General features: G+C 34.7%; 3 protein-coding genes across 3 annotated transcripts; all 3 read right to left on the reverse strand.

Annotated features, from left to right (window-relative positions):
• Nucleotides 1-3,901: 3,901 nt before the first annotated feature.
• On the reverse strand, nucleotides 3,902-4,824 carry LOC108210724 (uncharacterized). The gene has a single exon (XM_017382114.2). The coding sequence runs from the start codon at nucleotides 4,696-4,698 to the stop codon at nucleotides 4,135-4,137; it is 564 nt and encodes a 187-aa protein (XP_017237603.1). The 5' UTR covers nucleotides 4,699-4,824; the 3' UTR covers nucleotides 3,902-4,134.
• A 10,287-nt stretch (nucleotides 4,825-15,111) lies between these two features.
• Nucleotides 15,112-18,384, reverse strand: LOC108213620 (uncharacterized). Its single transcript, XM_017385427.2, has 9 exons — nucleotides 18,138-18,384; nucleotides 17,851-18,050; nucleotides 17,306-17,514; nucleotides 16,798-17,082; nucleotides 16,658-16,716; nucleotides 16,342-16,378; nucleotides 16,188-16,259; nucleotides 15,743-16,067; nucleotides 15,112-15,653 (listed from the first exon to the last, which is right to left on the reverse strand). Exons 1-9 carry the CDS (start codon nucleotides 18,271-18,273, stop codon nucleotides 15,324-15,326), a joined length of 1,653 nt encoding a protein of 550 aa, XP_017240916.1. The 5' UTR covers nucleotides 18,274-18,384; the 3' UTR covers nucleotides 15,112-15,323.
• Nucleotides 18,385-21,328: 2,944 nt separating this feature from the next.
• On the reverse strand, nucleotides 21,329-23,598 carry LOC108210704 (pentatricopeptide repeat-containing protein At5g47360). Its single transcript, XM_017382095.2, has 2 exons — nucleotides 23,496-23,598; nucleotides 21,329-23,269 (listed from the first exon to the last, which is right to left on the reverse strand). The coding sequence occupies exon 2, from the start codon at nucleotides 23,180-23,182 to the stop codon at nucleotides 22,040-22,042; it is 1,143 nt and encodes a 380-aa protein (XP_017237584.1). The 5' UTR covers nucleotides 23,183-23,269; nucleotides 23,496-23,598; the 3' UTR covers nucleotides 21,329-22,039.
• Nucleotides 23,599-23,731: the final 133 nt, after the last annotated feature.

A 23,731-nucleotide genomic window follows, 5' to 3' on the forward strand; every position in this document is an offset into this window, starting at 1 on the left:
AAGAGACATTTCACGTGTAAAAACAAAACGAAGATAAGAGATAGATAAAGGTGGTGGAGTTGGGTGTGGTCACCAACTGACGCTCATTACTTGGATTCTAATCCCAGGCAGATCCTGTTCTAGTGATTTCTATTGAGGTTGCCTCTTTGCCTCTCAGCTTGTACAATTACAAAAATAATGACATTCGGACTATAAAGGGGTAGCAAGATATTCAAAAATAATTATTACTTTTCTATGCCGTTTTAATATAATAATTTGAAATATAGTTAAAAATGACTATCCCACAAAATCGATTTTACAGAAATATACGTACACATTTTATAGAGGTCGGTTTGACTTATATATACAAGCTTAGGAGTATAAACCGCAGAATAAAAATTATTATTTTCAATTCTTCCATAAATTAAAATTTTCAATATGATTTTTATTTATATAAAATCTTTAATAAGAATAATGTTAATATCTGATTAAAGTGCCTAAAAAATTTTACAATTTTAAAATGATTTCTCCAAGAACATGGTAGAGCGCCCACCCTAAAATCGTCAAGTTGAGATTTTAGAGCCGGCACGCGGAATAAAGACAATTTTAAAGCGAGATGTGGAATATAAATGAATAATGTGTCGATAAAACCGAATAGAAAGGGGCCAGCTAGGCGGCCACCGAAAAAATTCCCTCGTCTTCTAGCTGGACACACAAGTATGGATATGTAATGCTCGACTACTTGTACATAAGATATTCATAATTCAAACCGACCTGGGATTAAAGTGGATTGAAGTGGCCCGTTTGAGTAGTTTCCAGCGCACAACTACCAGTTTTCCTAGATGAGAATTCTGTGATAAGACTCAATCACGCGGGCCCACTTGTTATCATTGTCGCTGTCCAACTTGTCTGGAGATTCTCTTACTTTGTTGGGCTTAAGACCGTTGTACAGCAAACGGTTGGATCTAGACCGGGTTCGTCGCGACAAATAATTTCACTGGCAAAATGGCATTTTATGTATCCTTGACAATACTGCTTCAACCGTAGCTACATATGTTAAGTAATTTGAACACAAATTGACTTGTTATATGCGAAATTGAAATTCTTGTTTAATATATCTGTCATATCTTTTCGCTCTCTTTATTTGTGACACTTATTCAAAGATTTATATAAAAACAAAATCCCATAAATTTTAAAAAATTCTTCTGAATAAAAGTGTTACTATTTGTATTTTTACATGAAAAAATAAAATAGGAAATTTGTAAGATTATATTTTATATGCATTTGAGTCAGGTACTCTCATTGTAATTAGTACTGTAGTACAGTAATAATTCCTAGAGCTTCTCTCAATTCCACCCGCTCATATGAACCAAATTTTTAAGTGTAACAAAAAAATAGGAATGTAAAAATGAGATGTGGTTGGTACAGAAGATAAAGTGCTCCGAAAGATATTCAATCGACATCCTGATATCGCCAGATATTTGTAACAATCCACCTTGCTAGAATAGAAATGCCTTTCACGGAGTTGTGGCCCTTGGTGATAGCAAGAAGTCATAAACATATGTAGTTACTTATTTTACGTTATCGTGCATAAGAATGTATGTCAGCGTTAATATCTTCAACTTAAATACTTAATACTACTCCCTCCTATCTTTTTTCTTTTCCTATTTGTAATGTCGGTACTGTTCATAACATAAGACAAATTACTAATTTACATCTAATCTATAAAACTAAATATAGTCATGAGTGATCTTGTTAGATTCGTATTCACGAGTACTTTAATACGGTGAAGTTTTTATATTTAATGCTGCTACGAAATGAAAAATATTAACGATAAAAAGTGTGTGTTGGCAAACGTGAAAAGTACAAACAGAAAAAGTATTTAGGGACGGAAGGAGTACTAGTCTACAACATTAATATATCAACTCCTATAAATTCATCTTAGTCCCAATGTCTCTGTCTACCCCTGCATCTCCATCCACTTCAGGTGGTCCTTGGAGCAGATTTTAAAATGGGTATTGTAGAGTAGTACTCTACTCCCTACGTCCCTATGGAATGTATATGTTTGGAATGGACACGGAGATTAAAAAAAGTATACAAAGTAGTGTAAAGTAATGAGTAGGAGAAAAAAAAGTACTGCCTCCGTCCCAGTCAATTGTATACGTTTCTTTTTCACTGCTCGACACGCTTTTTAAGGCTCTTATAAAACATAGTTCTACAACTTATTTTTAAGATTTTCTTTTTTGTATAAAAGTATAAATGTTATATTTTTATACAAAAAAAGAAAATCTTAAAAATAATTTACAGAACTATACTATATTGAAGCATTAAAGTCCGTGCCGCGCCCCCGTCCCCTAATGTATACTATTGACTGGGACGGAGGGAGTATGTATAATGGTGGGACCCATATGGAAGTAGTGGGTGGATGAGATTTTTATATTATAAAAGTTTACTATTTTGAGGAAATTTTGAAATGTATAGAATTGAATAGGACATCTCGAAAAGGAAACTGTATAAAAATTAGAAGAACGGAGGGAGTATCTTTTATCCTTCTATAATTTATATATTAAATTGGATAAAATATACTACCTTTTATTTGAGATGAAAGAAATATTTAAATTAAGAATTATGAAATGAGCGGCATTTTTGAGATGAGTCGGGATAAAAAGCCGATCCAGCACAGTATTCTGTCGTTTTTGCTATTTAATCATGGTCTTGAATTTTAGATGTTTGAACAATTCTTTTGCTCCCTTTTACTGTATTGGTCAATTACACGACGTATACGTATGTTTAACTTAGCCTTCAGTTTTCCTTTGTTTTTTTCAAGTTTTATTTTTCGCCACTCTTTTCGTTTGTTTATTGAGTATTCACGTTGTTTCAGTTTATACTTTATACGTCTGCTTCCCATCCTGTCACTGCTTGGTCCATCCTTCAACTTTCAACCATATTATTTTTGCCCACTGTTTGGCCCATCCTTCAATTTTAATTAGTAGCTAGCGATATTATTTTTTCCTTTCGAGATTTTCAATATAGTCCCCGTTCTGGTCCATACCCTCGGTCTGTCATCCCCCAAAGTATATGTTCATTTGTCAATGGTTCATACTGGCCTATCTCGTAGCACAAATCTCGCCTAAAACACAGTTGATAATGATATGCTCGTCAATCATTTTTTTCTCCGTATGCCGATTAGTATTCAATAAATTAATCTCCTCCAGCGAACCTAATAATGAATAATTTCTGAACCACCGGTTCCAAATTATTTTTTCAAAGTCAATTATTCTCCCATATGTACAATAGTCACGTCCCATGTCTTCCAATGTCTCAAATCCATATAAATCCAGCCTGTAATGTCACGAGAATTAAAAAATAATGATGGCAAAACCTGAAAGATTAAAAAAAAAAAGTTAGAATAGCAGGATATGTGTTAAATCAATGACGATAAAATAAAAATAATAAATAATACCTTGCGTACAATACAAACCTCCGTCAAATCAAACCTCACGGAACGCGACGGAATCATCATACGGAGTCATTCACCGTCTAATTTAACGTCACGGCTAACATCACAACAAAATCACGGTCACGAGAAGAATAACGGACATATCACGGCGGTGACGACAACTCAACGGAATCCTGAAGGCTGTGACGAGAAACTTGACGGGAACATAACGAGAAGAACAACGGACTTATCACGGCAGTGATGAGAACACAGCGGAATTACGACGACGCTGACGAGGCACATGACGGAGAAATCAAGGCGGTGACCAGAAAAATGACGGAAATATCACGGCGACACTTGATTGAATTGTGTGATCAATTTGTAAGGTGGATATGTGCGAAAATCGATTATGAGAGGATTATTTGGTTTATTTGATGGAGAAATCAAATTTGAAGCTGCCAAGATTACTCTTATCACAGCTACTACTCATATAATCGATTTCTATATATATGGATGATGTATATACATACACACAAAGCATCTCATAGATCCTTCTCAATCGGATCCTTATCGTTTCGGTACCGGAAAACTAAAAAACAGTCCGTTCCGTTCCTGCGCCATTCCGATCCACGTCATCACCGTCGATCGTCAGAAATTAGGAAAAGTAAAGGACACAAAACTAATCAAAATTAACATAATTAATTAAATTTGTTTTATTAATCTTCTTCAGCTTTCGACATAACCGAAAGCCTACTCGGCCTCGATTCGAACGAACCTCGTCGCTTCTGGTGGTGCGAAGAAGGTCGAATCAACGCTGCTAACGCTCGTTTCACCAGATCTCCTTCAACTGTTCCGATTCGAACCAGCGAATTCGTCATAGCTGATCTCCTCGCGTTCAATCTGTTCGCCGGATACGAGGCTGTTTGATTCGCCAAATTCTTGTGATAACTACACCTGAACGAACCTGGATGATTCGTCGGAGAGCACATACAGGTCCTCTTCTGATTCGACAGCGGATTGTGACTCGGCTTTTTTACGATCTGGTTTCGCGAGGTTGTAGAAATCGAGCGGCTCGGCGAACCGGGACGGTCAAGTGAGAATTTCACCGACGAGGCTGAGGGAGTGCTGTAGAGACTGACACGCGTCGGGGATGTAGATCGAAACGTGGATGAGGCAAAAGCAGATGAAGAAGCTGAAGCCGGAGAAGGAGAGTAGAATCTCCCCGACGGCGAGTGAGATCTGAGAACCGGACCATTTCTTCTCCGTGATGTATCCACCATAGTTGTGTGTGTTTTTACTGTGTGACTGTGTGTATAGATTGGGGGCGGAGAGAAGAGAGAGGGGGGAGAGAGGAGAGATTTTTGTAAAGGTGTGTTTGGGAGTTCAATTCGGCAAACCTAGCTTTACTCAAGGTATGCATTTATAGGATAAAAAATGGTGTATCCATTAACCATGGTTAGATATTAACCGTGGTTAGGTTTACTCAAACTAACGGCGTGGCGTTGCGATATAGGCATAAAAGTGTGAGCTGTTGCTTAGGAGTAGTAAATACGAGTAGGAGTATTTTAAGTTTAAGAATTGGGATTCGGGAAGATCGTGTGGTTTAGGCGTGGGAGATTCATATGTAGATGTGGGGCCCAGCAGATTATTTCAAATTAGGCTCTGTTTTGTCCCAATTATTGCAAACATTAAACAGTTATTATGAGCTTGTTGTGAGGATAATGGGAGTCCGGTAAGATTCGATTAGTTTTATCGGTTTGTCTAGCGTGTGCTCATGGGCACATGCTAAGCACGGAAACTCATTAATTTGGTGTGTTTTGATTGGTGTGGTTGGTGTGAATGCAAGGGGCCCATCGTTATTAAAGAGGTGTGAGCCAATCAAAACAAGAAAAAATTAGTATCAAATTTTGTGCTTATTGTGTGCCCATAGGCACACTATAGAAAAACCGTAGTTTTATTAGGAGCATGGTGTTTATATTTTCTTAAATTTATTATAATATATTTCGGTTCATATATTTATATGTTAAATTATTTTGATTTTAACTTCGTGGGTAGTTTTCAAGGATGGTCTAAATTTATTTTGACCAACTAACCGATTTAACAATTTAAGTGGGATTGAACAATTCAAATCCAGTTAAAGCATTCAAATTTGATGAGTAATACAAATTCATGCAAATAACTTCACTGATACAACTCGTTTAAAGATATTTAAAATAATCCACAAAAACCTTATAACTTACGGTAATTTATATATGGTGCAAGTAAATTTATGAGTAACTATAAATTCGACCGAACGCCGATAAAAAAATGTTACTGCAAAATCCATATCAATGTTGCTGAATAATATCTATGATAAGAGTATATATTGTGTCATTAAATAAGAATAATAATAATATTGTTGCCAAAAAAACTACTTTTTAAAATATGGGAAGGTATTAGATTTAGAACAATATTTTAGACTAAAGTTCATTTTCAGAAAGTTATTGTGAATTTTATGAAATAATTTGCTACTCCCCGTGAGCTATACAACACCGATGATGCCGTAAATAAAACAATTTGAATATTGGAAATTAGGTTTAGAAAATCATCTCTGCTGCATCATACTTGAATTTCAGTTTTTAAATACTAGTTTTGGTGCGACATTAGTGACTGGACAGTGGTTCAATCCCTACCACCCACCGGTAGGTATTAGTTACGCAATATCTCCTATCGTATGTGCGTGACAATTTGGCTTCTAATCTACTTCTAAAGAGATTATTACCGAACTATATTAATTTTTTTTAAAAGTTATTAGGATATAATTATCAATCAAAAATACATATATAAGTACCATCGGAGATGATACCAATATTATAAATTTGTGACAGGTTCGAAATATATTAATGTTGATGAATTGAAGATGCAATGAATTCATCGGATAACGCTAGCTCCTTCTACGGAACATGGTCATAAATAATTTGTATCGCCTGTCCTGTTGAATAGATGATCTGTCTGAACTTAAAGGCGGAGAACGACAATGGAGCCCACGCATCAATCACAGTGGATACTCGCTTTTTTTTATAACGCGATGTTCCCTCCGTTTTTATTTATTTTTCCTGTTTGATATATCGGGATTGTTCATAACATAAGACAAATTATTAATTCACATCTAATTTATAAGACTAAATATAGTCGTGAGTGATCTTGTTGGATTCGTATTCATGAGTACTTTAATACGGTGAAAATTTTATATTTAATAGTAATATGAAATTAAAAATATAAAAGATCAAAAATATATGGGCAAACGTGGTAAAAATAAACATGAAAAATATTATAGGACAGAGGTAGTACCTTACTATTTTTGATTTTTTCTGAATAATATAATCAGAATTTTAGTTTATAAAAAAATATTAACTAAAAAAATTAACGAGTCAAATTATCTAAATAGTCGTGTCAAAAGTAAAAGTGTTACATAAAAAAAGGGAGTAAGTAGATCGGTGAAGCTGGTTCATGACTGTATAAGCCATACATTGGCATATGTATCGAACATAATAGGATTCCAACCTTCGAAAAAAGAAGATAAAAAAAAAGAATAAAGTTTGGCGATTATTGATTTTTTATATAATAAAATATATAAATTATGGTCAAGTTATGATCAGTATAATGAGAATCTTAAATTTTATTGAAATATATAATGAAGTTATTTATAAAATATAAATCTTTTCTAATAAAAATTCTACTGTAATATTTAGTGGGTGTTTGGCCCCCCTTATAAGCTCGACTTCTCGACTTATAAGTTAGAAGCACTTATTTCGTACCGTTTGTGTAAGAAGTCAAGAAGCACTTAAAAAAAGTTAGGAATGCTAGCTTTTGTTTCAGGGCTTCTACTTATTTCCCAAACACTTTAATCACTTATAAGTCTCATCTTGCTTCTAACTTCTACTCCACTTATTTATTTTAAGTAATAAGCACTTATTTTAAACTCACCCAAACGGCCCCTTAAGTTTATGAGATGACTTCTTTTACCATCGAGCCTGCCCTGACTAGTGACTACTACTGATCCGACGTTTGAGGACGGCAGACATAAATCCGAATCTCTACTCTTGTTACATATGTACACCAATATAGTAGAATTTGTTTCTATGGAGTATCTATCACACATTGCAATCTCTCTCCCACGTTACATTCGTCACTCATTACTCATTAGTTCATTGATTCATTCGATCTATGGGCTGGTACATGTACATGTAACAGATTCGGTGTAATACCAGATCCGTCTCGAGTTCAATATCCATCCACAAATTTATATCCGTCCCGAATTTGAAATGAGAATTATTTTCCTTCTCGATCTCCATCCCGAACTAGGAACGAGGATCACCGCGGAGATTCAGAAAATTTCAATTAGTTAATAAAAAATAATAATTTTATTATATATAATATAATTTTTTTAATAAAAATACAAACTGTTAACTTCTAGTGCTGATAGAATGATATTATTTCATATTTCATAATACAAACTGTATAATATATATATATATATAAATGATAATTTAATATTATAAATTATATTATATCATAATATATTGATATTGGATCAACAAAACAAAGATTATTTTTTAATTTTAATAATATTATATAGGACTTTTTTTATTCATAACCACGTTTTCAATCTTATTTTTAAAAATACTACCTTCTTCAATCTTATTTTCAAAAATACTACTTTCTCTAAAATATTTTCAAAAATACCGTGGTTGCATATGCAACCATATATGCAACTACAAATCCTGATTTCAAGTTTCAGTTTTCAAATATGAGTTCGAAAATGACATTTGAAAACTGAAATTTGAAATCAGGAATTCAGTTGCATATATGGTTGCATATGAGGTTGTATTCAGTTGATTCTATTGTAATCTAATGGCCCCGCCAGGGCACCCATACATCAGTTGCAACTTACAATTTTCCGTTGCATATAAGGTTGCAACCTCATATGCAACTAAATGCAACTGAAAACTGTAAGTTGCAACTGATGTATGGGTGCCCCTGGCGGGGCCATTCAATTGCAATAGAATCAACTGAATGCAACCTCATATGCAACTAAATGCAACTGAAAACTGTAAGTTACAACTGATGCATGGGTGCCCCTGACGGGGCTATTAGATTGCAATAGAATCAACTGAATGCAACCTCATATGCAACTAAATGCAACTGAATACAACCATATGCAACCGAATTCCTGATTTCAAGTTCCAGATTTCAAATGTCATTTTCGACCTAATCTTTGGAGTCGATATACAAGATAATTCCCCTATTATATAAGGTATCTTTTTATAATAATTTATATAATATAATATATATAAATATATTATTATATATATAATTATATATACATACAATTGAGTCATGGATCGGGGGTGGAGACACGAATTCCCGCTCCCGTCCCGAACTTCGAATTTTTTATAAAACTTTCTACATCCCCCGTCCTTGAAAAATTCCCCAAATTTCCGACTTGAAGGGGACGGATATAGGATCGAAATCGAGTAAGGTAAGGTGAATGTCCGGATCAAAATCGAATAAGGCGGGTTGAATACGCATCCTTAATTTGAGCTAATAAAATTTACTCCCTCTGTCCCATTTTAACTGATGTTTGACTTTCTGACACGTATATTGAGGTTTAAAAAAACAATATCTACACTTAATAAAAAAATTCAATTCTTATATTAAATAAAAGTTTAGATTCTAAACTTTTATTTGATATAAATTTTATAAGAAATAATTATGTTTAGATGTGATTTTTTTAACATCTTAAAATACGTGTAAAAAAATCAAAATCAGTTAAAATGGGACGGAGGTAGTATTAACTAACCAAAAAAATTACTCTAATTTCTAAATGTTGTGTCTTACTCCCTCCGTCTCAGTCATTTGTATACAAATGGCTGGGACACGGAGACCAATAAATTGTGTAAGAAATGAGTAGAGTTAGATGAAAAGTGGGTAGAGTGGTGGGACCCATTAATATTTAATAATAGATTTGAGATAGTGGAGGAAAGTAGTGTGTGTAATAATGTTTATATTATTATAAAATAGAGATAGTGGAGGAAAGTAGTTGGTGTAATGATATTTTATATTATAAAAATTTACTACTTTTGGAATGTATACAATTGATGGGACGTCCCAAAAAGGAAACTGTATACAATTCACTGGGACGGAGGGAGTATGTCTGAAGGCTTGACTAAAATGCGTTTCCTTGTGCCTTTTGTCCTCTATTGAGGAAGGTCCTTTCTTGAACGATGGACTATTGAAATGCGCACTTTTCTTGAACGCACGATGCGAAGACTACGCTACTTGTTGAAACTTCCACAGGCGCTAAGCCTCTAAGAGGAAGTCCAACAGCTGCCTCAAATAATGTCCTAAGTCATAATTTGAGGCATTTGATTGAAAACATTGCTCCAACAGTGTCCTAGTGATGCCTTAAATCACTAGGACAACTTACTTCAGCCCTATTTTTAGGGCTCACCTACTTGAGCCTCATTTCACTTTTAATAATAAAATATTATCATTCTCTCTCTCCCCACTACTTTTCCCTCTACTTTTTCATTCAAAATATTAATATTTTAATAATAGGGCTTGTGGATAAGGCTTTTTGTTGGAGTGAATTTATAAAAGTGATGTCCTAAACTACTAGGACATCATATTTTATTATTTATATAGGGCATCCACTAAGACACTCTTGGACTTGCTCTAAGCAAGCAAGTCATCTATAATTTAAATTTTCAACTGTGCATTCTTCATTACTCTTTATATCAATCGATTTTAATTAATTGCATAAGAGCATCTCCAACAATTTAAAATCCTTAGCTAAAAGGTGGTGTTATACCATAAATAAAAATATTTAGCCAACAGCTCGAAAAACTCATACTCCAACCACATCGAGCTGTTGTCTATAATTTTAGCCAACCTCTTATGGATGACTAAATTTGTCGAACCTCTACAGGTCTGTAAGAAATTTGTAGGAAGATTGCACATCATTTATTACCATGTTGAACTGATATATTCTATTTTAACAATCTAAAATATTAATAACATACTATTTTTAAATTATAGCCAACCAATATAGCCAATACTATTGAAGCAAAATGTCTTGCAGGTTTAGCAAATTTTACATAATATCTTACAGGTCCCATTTAGCCAACAATTATAACCAACAATGCTCTAATTAGATTTATTCCTTTTAATTTCGAACACCTAATATGTCCCTAGCTTGCTTGTTTCCTCTCGCCGGTCTCAAGGAGTCAAGGGCCATAAATCTCGACTAATTTACCATATTTAATTATGCATACCATCACAGTTTTTTTTTTAAAGCAATGTAGATGTTCGTATTATTTGATAAGAATAACTTGATAAAATATATGTAAAACGTCTCAATCATAACGACGGTCCGGAGTCTATATGCTTATTCATGACATGCGTATGTACTACACTGATTTATTCGTCTCTTAAAAAATCTATTGAAAAATTTGGTGACAAACTATATTCGGTTTTTGGTGTTCAATTTTCTTGATTATAGGTATTGATGAGCTAGAAAAATAATTTAATAACGTGAAGAAACTTTATACTATATTAACAACATCCAAGTTGGGCAACTACATAATGACCAACTTGTATTTTTAATAGGCAGAAGGTCAATAATATCACAGCCACCTCGCGTAATAAAAAAGCTACTCTGTAAACATAATTTAATGGATCCTTCTATAATCAGTAGTGCTGGTTGGAAGCTAAAAGTCTGCTCCTGTCTTCAATTAATTTAAATTTTTCTACGCATAATTAACATTATTAATATTCGTTTAGTCTCATGACACGAGGAGGCTGTTATTAACAATATTATACCTTCACTCTATTAGCAATGTAGCAATGGGGTCGTTTGGTTCATGGAGTGGTATGGGGTTGGAATGAGGAATCGGGTTAAGGTGGTATGGGAATGAGGTATCATTCTTGATATCATGTGTTTGGTTGAGTGATGGAATGAATAATATATTGAATTTAAATATTTTTAAATTATTATTTTTTATTGATGAAAAATAATTTTATAATTTTATTTTATCCAATTTTGAGTTGTTGATTTAATTTTGTGTCAAACATTTGATGTAATTGTATATAAAATAAAAATAATTTTGATTCCTCATACCCATGTTCCATACCCACCTCTCCCCTAAGGTATCAAAAACTCATATCTTGGGGGTTTGAGGTATGGGTTTGGACGAATAAATTTTCCAACCAAACATCAGGTATGGGTTTGGAATGAACCAAACCCATACCTGATACTTGAAAACGCTGAACCAAACGACCCCTAAGTGGGTTCTATTGTAAGACTAATCCATTGGCACTTGCTTAGTTGCTTAGTCTATAAACATGTATCCAATGCGTAAATCACTTGCTTGGCTTGAACTTGTTGTATGGACTTGATACAATAGTGTACTAGTGTGTGTATATCTTGGTAAGATATAGTATTTTAGTTATTGGGTTAATCTTTGGCCAATACAATGGCGACATGCTATCACTTGTTGATTACAAAAGGTTTTAACTTGTTAATCACATTATTAATGTTACAAATGAGCTGTATAGCCTCGTTTATGGGGAGTTAGAGGCATTGACGAGATATCCTAAAAATACTTAGAATAACACACACTTAAATATTACTCACTTGATCATGATCCTTATCTTTGCATGTCTATCCATGAAGACAACAAAGCAAAAGAGGTATGTAATTTAATTATATACTCCTCATGTTTTAAAATAGGTCATCACATTATTTGATAAATAAACTAATATTTATAAAGTGAAAAAAAGAAGAAGAGAAAGCGTGTATAAAAAATTCAAACAACTTGTATAGAAAAAAGAACGTTTATAAATGATGTATTTTCTTTTTATGCAGATAGTTTTTTTGGGTTTGTCTAGTATGTGCCCAGGGACACATACGAATGTAAGCCAATTACACGAAGACAAAATTATCAAATTTTATGTTTATTACGTGCCCATGAGGTAGCGGCTGTGGCTTCCTACGTAAAAATACAGTTTTTTTTTTTTTCATTTAAGACTTTTTTTTGACAGAATACCTATTTTGGGACATTGAATGTAATATTGTCTAAATATCCAGAGTACTTGCTTAATTTCTATCAGATGATATTTCTTTTTATTAATGAAAAAAAAAACACTTTTTCTACTGTCAGGAACTTGTGCAATTATGAATATTAACATTGTCGAAATAAACCAGATGTTTTTTCAGATGAACGAGTCTTAATTATTAAAGAATCTGATCCCTTATATATTTAAAGGAAAATAGTCATTAGATACTAAGATGAAAAAGCAACAGAGGAAAGAGTCATGGATGATCAAAATCACATATTGGAGGTGGATTTATTGTTAGAGAATAATCAGAATATATAAACAGTGCCCTGTCAACGTAAACGCAAATTAAAAAATCGCGTAGTAATTCTTTAAAACTTTGTGCGCCCCCGTTTTCAAGCACGGAAGAGGGAGCCGTTAAAGAAAGGAGTATTAAGTACTAACGTGGTTGTTAAGCAAGAAAGTGGTTGTTTAGTTAGAAAGTTCTATAGTGGAATGCCTTCTTTTCTTGGTTCGCAAAGGTTGAAACTTAACACTGCTCACTAATCACGGGATCTTGACTCTTGAATATTATTTCCTCAGTCGCCCATTTTATATTATTTAATACATATTTTAAGATATATATAATATAATTTGATAATTTATTCATGAAATATTTATATAAATATTTGAACATTAAATTTTTATTCAAAAAATTTAAAATAATTTGTGAAATTATATTTTATATAAAAAATTATAAAATACAGTGTAAAAATCCGTCCCAAACTAAACAATCTAGGGGGAAGGAGCAGTACTCAGTCATCCTGTGAATTAATAATATAATTGTATTAGTAAAAAAAAAAAATAACAGAATTGTATGTAAATTGATCTCGTTATGGTCGATCGGACAATAAAATTACATTATTCGATCAAATTATAGCGCTCTGATTTCAAAATTTTATCAAAAGTTAAAATAATTACAAAAGTAGTAGATTATTTTAATAGGAATATAATATATTTTTTTAATTGATTTTCTAGTCAGAAATCGGAATAGAATTTAGTTCTATTTTAGAAAGATCTCTTTAGCATAGATTGATAGTAATGTTTCTTCGGTGAGTGATTAAAGAAGTTCGAGAAGGAAGAACTTTAGTCGACCTCAACTTTGGCTCCAAACCAAATTCTACGAAAAGTAAGAAGTGTCCACATTGGAAAGTTGCAATAGCGCGTTTCAAATGGAATACTCTGAAACATCGTTGATCAACATAATCGTATGTTTTTCTCTTTATTTTCGATTGTTTGTTTTTTAACCGTAATTGATCGAGTTCAATTACTCCCTCTGTTTTGTTATATGACGTTTGATTTTTTACAAACATTTCAATGTGTTTTGACCGGTTTCTTAATTTTTTTTCTTTTTTTTTGAATGAAACTATTTCTTACCTATTTTTATTTTAAAAAAAAGAAAATTTAAAGATACTGTAATATTTTTAAGAGTCCGATCAAAACACGTTAAAATGTGCGTAAAAAGTCAAGCGTCGTAAAAACTAGGGATGTGCATGATGCGGTTTGGTGCGGTTTACACCTAAAATCGCAACCAGAACCATGTAGGTGCGGTTTTTAAAATTTAAAATCGAAACCAAACTAAATATCAATGGCGTGGTTCGATTTATAATATAAGCGGTTTTAGTTTTATATGGTGCGGTTTGGTTTGGTAACCGTGGACGTTTTACATTGTAGACCAGAATATCAGGGAGATGGCGGAGCCTTAACAAGTTTACCAGAATTGTCCAACGCTTCAGAGTTCAGATACATTTTAGAATTCCATAAATATAGCTGTAGTTTGCTACCAAGTAGAACTATTTCCCAGCACTTGAGAATGGCTAAATGTGAAAATTACTAACTCCTGCCAAGACTAACACTACACTATACAATACATGATCAACCAGCAAATTGAAGAATTCCATCAATACATGCTAATTACTAATTAGCAAACAACAAAGAGAAGGATTCCACAAGCAGAAAAAGCAGCCAGGCTCAAATAAAGTCACTGGGCAGCGTACAAAAACTCACATACCTAATTATATATTTTATTATACATATAATTTATATATTATATTTAAATATATAAAACAAATAATTAAATTAATATAAATATTATTGCGGTTCGGTGCGGTTTGTATTCGGTTCGGTTTTTATTCGGTGCGGTTTCGTGCGGTTTTTGCGGTCGATTCGATTTTGATTTTCGGTTCGGTTTCTGCTCAACAAAGAGAATAAGAAACAACAATTATTATAATTTTAAAAAATTAGTAAACACAAATATTGTTTGAAATTTATATATCCTGGTGATTCACAATGTGCCAGCCGGGTAATGCCAAAAATCAAACGCTAGTCAGACATAACAGTCTGTGCTAGAAAACATCAAACAGTTGTTGGCAAATGGCAACCAGAAACATTATGTATATACAATTGATTCATGAACTAAAAAGCCTGCTTAATGTACTTCGGTTTACATTAAGAATGTATGGCCCGAAAACGACTGGTCGACTTTATTAGTTTGGCGCCCAAAGCTCGGCTTCATATTTCTGGTTTAGTGCGAGTTAGGTGGTTACAACAAACTCTTTGTTTTTTAGATCGAAAATTCAAAATTTCGATTAGAATTTAGAATACACATAATTTTATACTCACCCCTCCGTGTCGTTTTAATCTCATCAGCTGAATGATTTTGTAGCCGTTGATCAGAACTAATATCAGAACTAAGTACATTACAAGAACACTTTTGTTGATGACATAAATTGCACACTCAATGGCATGGCTGGGAACTTGTAGTCTCTTACGTTGCCAGTCGACGCTGCCTGGCATATTCTCCATGAACAATCCACGCCACGACGGACAACAAGAGCAAAATGGAGGCTGCCAGGAGTCCAGCATAGGTCATTTTGCTGTAGTTGCTTAAACCCGGACAATTGTTGTCCATCAGGCTCTGAAACAAATTAATTACGAAAGTCGAGTCCACCAAGCTCATCAGAAAAGGCCCCTCTTCGTACAATACCTGGCTTATATTTGTTGTTACCAGTAGTTGATTGTAGCCGTTAGGTGTCAGCCGCCCTGGTGTCGTGCAAATCCCTTTATCTGATACTTGACATACAAAATTGCTCCAAACCTGCATACAATGATACTATAACTTAATTGCTCCAAATAGTACAAGTTAACTATGAATGAAATGCAAAGTACATTATATAATAGACTTGCCTGACTTGCATCGTCAAAGGTAACTTCACCAGGCAAACATTTGCGATCAGAAAGATCAGGGTGTAATGGATTGCAAAGGAGAGGCATGAGTGGACCGGACTGATTATAGTACAGAGGTCCAGCACTTGGCGGCATGTTTACATTGGTGACATTGATAATGTCACTATTAATAACATTGACAACTCCATAAGTTACTTTTCTAGTAGTCGAGTAGATCTTCTGGGAAGTCTCGTTATCCAGTCTTGGAATTATGTTTTCGATGGCTGAATCTGCCATCGGATTCTGAAGCCAGTCATCTAGGGCAACACAAGAGTCCGCAACAACACTGATTGTATTCATATGTCAAGTTGGACAGAAAAAGGCTTATTAGTATGACAATATATGAACTACATTGTTTCTATTATCACAACCTCTATACAGAAACTGTTTTCCTAACAGAACTTACTTGTGAATAAGTAGAAACATGGCTGTTAATATAAATGCTGCCGTGACAACAATCCAACCGATGATCACTAAGCTGCAAACATAACACACAAGAGTTAACTGAACTCATGCATCTAACTGACTGGAATTCGTGTAATCAATCATTCGGATCGTACCAGTATATAAGAAACTTCAGGCCAAAAGCAGCAATAACTGCAATCATTGTCAACACAAGATCAATATTAGAGGGCGTTTAGAAATGTGCATTTCATTTCAATTGACAGGATTTGAGTTGTCATTTCAGATTTTTATGTTTATGCTAATATCTGAATGTTCTGGATTGAAATCCAAATCCATATTCCCAAATAGGTTATTTGTTCAAATTCAAAATTTCAAATGGAATCCAGGTTCCCAAACGGACCATTAAGCAATAACAATGTTATAACTAAATGAAAAACTAAGAATCACGAGTATTGTATATAGTGGACTTACAAAAGCCAAGTAATATCAGTGCAAGCAGTCCAATGGCAACGCTAATTAGGGTGCGCCTTCTGCAGAACAAAGAATATGTGTAAGTTACGATATCAAGACATGTATTCAAGAAAGAAGATGCCAATAATGAATATTATTACATGGGTCTCATGAACATCCAAATATCTACTGTACTATGCTTGGATACAGTATGGAGTTTATCAGCATAATAGTTGATCTTTCCTCCGATCTGGTCGATTTGAGACTGTACCTCAGCAGGTAAACCAAGCTGGTCCACCCCTATCTTCTTAGCTGCCAGAAGGTTATTGATCAGATTCCTCAGATTACCAAATGCAACGTCTGCTTGATCCAAAACATATAATGTTACTTTGACAACACTTCTCTCCAGCTTTTCCTCTCCCACGTAAGCCACAATACCCCCGACTCTGAAAATTTCATAATTTTCCAAGACAGATTCATTAATCAATCAACAATGGTACCATATCACATTATTAAGCAGTGTTTCCAGAATTAGCGACGCTAGGAAGCTGCCCTTGCCTGCCTATTCCTAGGCAAGGCCAGACTAGAACAAAACGTACCTAGGTAACAATGCGTTTAAGAAATTTTATACATGATCAACACGAATTGGGGAAAGGGTAAGGTACGTACATGCAAGCAAGTGTAAAAAGTAGGAGTAAAGAAAAGGTGATCGTGTAGGCAGTCCGGTTATGGTCAATATTACGCTGCCTTCTGGGACGGCAACAGCTGCAGCAACAGCAGCAGCAAAAACGGATGATCATGCCGAGGAGCCATAGCCCAAATAGTATGAACCATATTATACCAGCTAGCAGGGGTGGAGCTGCTGAGAAAGCAACCGACTGCAATCAAGAGGGAACTGATTTAATTCATTGAATCAACATACAGCTGAAGAGGAATTAAATTGTGCAATTGCAAAAAGTAAAATGAAATTTGTAACAAATTATCAAAACAGATCAAATTACAGGCAGCAAAAATAACGTGAACAATACAATATCTTCACGCATTTGCACATTAACGTAACTAATTCACTTCATTCACATTAGCCTGCCAAGAACTAATTAATTGCAGATACAAACCAATATTTATTCGAAACCAGAAAAAATTTCTGCAAATGAGGAAATTTCATAATTTATGTGCAAAAAAAAAAAAACAGACTCAGAAGAAAGGTGACTCACATACAAGTAATGAGAATCGGAGACATTCCAGCCACCATCATAATAATTGAAGCCATCAGCGGGGCATCTCCGATGTGTTCTCTTTGCTGCTAATATCAATTTAGTCGACGCGGCTTCAGGGGAGGGGGCTGTGCTATTGCTCAAATGAATTTCAGCTGCAATCCTTCTGGTATCAACCGCATTTCTGATCTCTCTCCCATCTGCATTCATGCATGCAACAATTTGATTCTAATTAACATAAAAATAAATAAAAAATCACGCATTCGCGAATAATTTATGCTGACAACCTGAGAATGGTGCAGGTAGGACACGAGGAGCTCCATAAGAGAAGGTGACAGAGAATGAAGAAATGAAGAAACAGATGAAGAAAATTGATGAATGTGAATAAAGGAGGGATCGATTGTTTGATTTAGCAACAGACATTAGATAAATAGTCTATGTTAAATCCCTCCGTTTGTGTTAATATTCTTCTGCATCGATATACCAGAAGGCAGAAGACAAAATTCCATGCATGAATAAGAATGATAGATATTTAAGAATTTATTTGAGAATGATAGATATTTCTGCTCTAACTCTTGGATGAGTTTTGGACAGATTTTACTTTTGTTATTACGGATATGCCGTTGTCAAAGACAGAAGACACGTTATTGTTAAACATTTATGTTCCGTTAGCAATATTGTTGTCTTAATAATCAGCAATATCATTTATTCTTTTAAGTTTTAACCGATACAACAAGTAATGGAGCCTCATAGAATTTTTTTAGAATAATTTGCCATAAAAGGTTTATGCAGGTAAATTCCAGAGTTTGGACTTTATTTGAAATTAGAAATTTGATAATATTGCACATCTGATAAAAAAAGAATTTGAATTTGATAAAATTTTGGCTGGCAGCACTGGGAATATCTGCCCTGAATTAAAAAGCAGCAAGAGTATAATGCCACTCGTGTGCATGTTTCGTCAGATACTACAGCAAGGACATGATGTGTTCTTGATCTCAGACTAATTTCTAGTCTCTGCAGGCATTCTTAACAGACCACTGCCTGACACTACAACTGAAAATCACAATGCTGTCTTAATTATTGACAACCTTAACAGGGGTCTCAAAGATGTCAGGGGCATCCTTGCGTAATTTGCTTCCAGGTACTCAGTCCAGGACCGACCACTGCCATTGGAACCTAAAGATAAGGATACTGCCTCGTCAGTAATTAAGTGTGAAATGCAACATAGGTTATCTGTAATATTCAAAATTCATACCTGAAATCGTAAAGCTTCTGAACTGCAATCCAATGTATCAAATGAAGTTGATTTCTCTCGGGAGTCCAGACATTCACTTCAGCAGTCAACAGACACGCAAGATATTGTTCGATATTCAAGGTCTATATCACTAGTTATGAACCAAAATAGTGAGTACATGTCCTGAAAGCAAATATAGATCAAGGTGCAAATATACAACTTAGCTGAAGGCCAAGAAAAACAATAGCATTTTTATGAGTAGCATTGCCTTCAGTTTTCAAGAATCTGTTCTCGAAAAAATTATATGATTGGACTGTTTTAGCAACTTCATTATCATCACGTGTATTAGTCTCTTCTATGTTGGGAATGCAATTTCTGATTAAGGTTATGCAATAAGCAACAGGTCATCACATTGTTGTATCACATTTCTAACTTTAGAATGTTCATGCCAAAACATATCTATTCCTCAGAAGTTTTATATAGGCCATGTTTGTAAGTCAGAGTTTTGGGGCAAAATTAGAGGTTTGAGGTGTTTTAGAGGTTTGACCACTAGAATCCGTTAAAATTAGTGTTTGGTAGTTAGCGGATTAAAATAGAGGTTTTGATCCAAAAAACTAATTTTGAAAAGGCTACTTTGATGAGCTTTTTGGGTTAGAGGTTTTGGTTTATGTCAAAAAAAGCTAATCAATCAGCTATTTACCAAACAGTTTTACGAGACAAACAGCTAATTCAATCCGCTAGTCAAAACATCTACTTTAATCAGCTAGTCAAAACATCTGTTTCAATCCGCTAACCGCTAACCACTAATTCTCAAACAGAGCCATAACAATTAACAGCCCAGAAGTTTGATATTTCAATTGCTGATCTCACAAGTGTTAATTTTTGAGTTGTCAAAGTACTTTTCTTTACCTAGGTACTCCCGTGACTTGATAAAAGTTAAGCCACTGTTTATAGCAGTAAAAGATAACCACAAAAAGTACAAATGATCAATTTAATTAAAACAATCAAAATGTACAAGAAATAGTGTGAGCGATAGAGATGTTCAAAGGCTATAAGTTTATTCTGAAAGAGGATAGTGGTTGTACCTGAGTCTTTGGTGGCTAGTGTTGCCGAACTTAACTGCTTAAATGTTCTCAGATTTGGTGAACTAAGTGCAACAAAAGGCACTATATATGGTTAGCTCTGGATCTTTTCTTTTTTGGATATCAATCTTTAATTTCATTTTGTGCGACACTTCTGATGGAATCTAAAGTTTACCCTGCACTTGTAATTCAGCTTATCTTCCTTCTAAACGTAATTTTAATTTTGCCATCTACAAGTATAACACAGATCGAAGTCTCTAACTCATAGAACTAGTATATCTCATACACATCACACTCAAGCATACTCAACATACCAACAGTATCTTTTAAGTTCATAACTCATAACAAGCTAAAGATATTAAAGAAATCTAGAAGCCATTTTTTAAGCATTTTGATATACTTCTACATCAGCTCTTCTTTTGTGTAATGCTAAATATACAATCTGAACTTCTGAAGCGCATGACGCATTTATAAATAAGCTAAACTTCCAAATAAAATTTCATTTCAAGATTGATATCAAACGATATCAAACCCAGTGACCCAGCAATTTCCACCACTACCCAACATCACATTATCAATTATTAACTTTTTCAAAAACGAAAAAAAAAACCTGGTCAACTACTCAGCTGCAGCTTCCTGAATTACCAATTAGTCAGACGACTTGATGACCATGGGACCCAGGATATTTTGGTGAGTCCAGAAAAGTTACCACTTGGTTTCACCTTAACATATCTTCCAAGTACCTTGAAAAAACTTGATACAACATAGATGATAGAACATAATATGTATAAAATTACAGAGAGCATAACTTTAAGGAAAAACAAAATTCAGCCTAAAGTGTGGACAAAAGAAATACTAAGAACTTGAGAAGCTTAAACTTCTTAGTTAGAGTTTTATAGATAGCTGATTGTAAGAAAAGCTGCAGAACGGAGAAGTGTATAGATATATGGATGAAAATACTGGCAAAGCTAAAGATAGAGCGTGTGAGGGGCAAAATGCTGGTACTCATCTTATACACTTTTAGTGCCACCTAACTGAATCTTCTGAATCACAAAGATAGGGTAAGAAGATGGTCAACCATCAACCGCATTTGTTGATTATAACCTCTCAAAATCTTCAACCATCAACCGCATTTGTTGATTATAACCTCTCAAGAAGCCAATAGTCCAAAGGATTCCATGCATTGCAGTACATTATTTCTTACTAACCTTTGTATATCAATGCATACAGCTAATGCTGCTGAGAAGAATTGCTCACAGCATAAATCAGAACAAAAAAACACATAAAGTCTGTTCTACCTCCAGGTCACCCCAAATCCTCATTACCTGGGGCATATCTGGAATCTTCCCCAAATATCAAGACAACATACTGATATTGCTATGCTGATAGATTTTCCTTACAATTTACACTTCTACAGTTCCTGATATTAAGCTTCAGAGCTCACTAAATTTAATACTGATAGAACTTGATTTCAACTGATAGCCTCGTTATATCTTGAATGTTGTTGAAAGTTATTCCATTGAAATTGTATAATAGCATTGTTTTTCCGAACAAAAAAGGACTTTCCCCATGCATCAAGAAGTACTTCAGTGATCGAACTCCAAAAATATTAAATGGAGCTGTCACGTAAAAGAAGTGAATTTTGGAGGAACTCAAAGATCTTTATCTCGAACCTCTTCTGATGTATATCCATATAGGTAAATGTAACATTGTTATAAACCATCCACTCAACTTCTGTGCATGACAATAAACAATTCCAAAAAAGAAACCAGAACATTATTCTGGCTATTAAAAGATCAATATATAAGTCGTATCAAGCACAACCTTTTAAGATCCAGGAACTGCAGGACATTGATTCAGTATGGCCTACTCATCACTTCTGACTCCTATAAAAATGTGAAAGTAGCTCACTCTTTCCAGAACTCTTAAGATAATCAACTACATGTTCAAGGTAAGGAGGCTTCAATTGGATGTCTCTCTCGGACATTAGCCCAGCAAGATTTTCTGCTTCGACCAAATAGTTGTTCTCAATAAGTCCAGCCAGAAGAAGAGAGTATATATCCGAATCTATGCCAGATACACTCCCCAATATTTCGATGTCTTTGTGTAAGCGAAAGCCATCCAGAATCCTTCCCTTCAAACAAAGGCCTCTTAGCAAATGGCTAGAAGCCAAACCATCGGGATTCACTCCACCTACTAACAATATCCTAAAAACCTTCTCAGCCTCCTCGAATTTTCCAACCCACAACAAACACACAACGAGGGAGCTATAGCACTCGCCAACAGAAAGATCACCCACTTCCACAACTCGTTCAATCAGCTTATAAGCATCATCCACATTCCCTTCCACACAAAGGCCATTAATCAAAGTTCTCAAAGTAATTTTATTAGGTGAACAACCAGATGCTTTCATTCGGTCGAGAACACTCAATGCTGTCACCGACCTACCGCCCTCACAAAGACTCTGAATTACTGCAGTATAAGTAACAGCATTCGGTCTACAACTCTTCCCACCATTCTCCATCTCACACAACAACTCCAGCGCCTTTTCAAAACTTCCAAACCTACAAACTCCATCAATAAGAATCGAATACAACACCGTGTTAGGCACACACCCATGCGCCTTCATACCCCTAAACAACCCAAACGCCTCATCCAACCTACCCCCATCCACATAACACTTAACTATCGCACCATACGTTATCATATCAGGAAAATTCCCAGTTGACCCCATCTCCCTCACCAACCTCACCGCCTCCTCCACATTCCCCACATAACAAAACGACCTAATCACAACATTATACGCCACCGTATTCACCCCACAACCAAACTCCTTCATTCTCCTCAACACCCATAACCCCTCATTCGCAAGCCTCGCCTCCTTACACAAACACAAAACAACCTTAAAAGTCTTAACAGTCACAGAACACCTCTCAGTCCAATAAGCATGCACCACATCATAAATAATCTCCGGGTTTCGATCAATTCTCAGCAAGTTACAAGCTTTATTATACATATACAAACTATGACCATAACTAGGCTGAAGACCAGCCCAGATAAAGAATCTGAGACCCAACAAAGGCTGATTAAAATCAGCAGAAATCTGTAAAACAGAAATTAAGCATAAAGGGTCTAATTTAATCTTGACTCTATCAAGGGTTCTTTCAATGTTAGGAACATCTTTCTGTAAATGGGTCCAGTAAATGTGTGCAGATGAAGATGGGCTCAAATTTTTGGGGAAGATAGGATTAGTGATTTTAAGGGAAGTTGTGGAAAGGTATCTACAAACTGAAAATAGAGACATTGTATGTATTGAGTTGAGAAGTTACCTCAATTTCATTGCATAAACTCTTTGTTCTTGGGTTTCCACTTCACAAGTTCACAGAATCACAATTCACAGTCCCCACACACACACACGCACAGTCACACAATCGATGCCCATCTCAGTTTTGTAATTTTGTTATGTTATGTTCTGTTTTTTAGTTTACGAGCCATCTCAGTTTTCTCTCGGTTTTTTTCGAATAAAAAATCAGAGAGAAAATATGTGTATATAAAAATAATATTT

Source organism: Daucus carota, chromosome 3 (genome assembly GCF_001625215.2).
Source record: "Daucus carota subsp. sativus chromosome 3, DH1 v3.0, whole genome shotgun sequence".
Taxonomy (NCBI): Eukaryota; Viridiplantae; Streptophyta; class Magnoliopsida; order Apiales; family Apiaceae; genus Daucus; species Daucus carota.

Excerpts from the sequence above, each read along its gene's own strand:
- LOC108210704 (XM_017382095.2), bottom strand. The coding sequence starts at position 23,182 with ATGTATAATAAAGCTTGTAACTTGCTGAGAATTGATCGAAACCCGGAG.
- LOC108213620 (XM_017385427.2), bottom strand. The coding sequence starts at position 18,273 with ATGTCTGTTGCTAAATCAAACAATCGATCCCTCCTTTATTCACATTCA. Across the intron at positions 17,515-17,850 it reads CCGATTCTCATTACTTGTAT|TCGGTTGCTTTCTCAGCAGC; the intron begins GTGAGTCACCTT and ends TCTTGATTGCAG. Across the intron at positions 16,068-16,187 it reads ATGTTTCTACTTATTCACAA|TGTTGTTGCGGACTCTTGTG; the intron begins GTAAGTTCTGTT and ends GAATACAATCAG.
- LOC108210724 (XM_017382114.2), bottom strand. The coding sequence starts at position 4,698 with ATGGTGGATACATCACGGAGAAGAAATGGTCCGGTTCTCAGATCTCAC.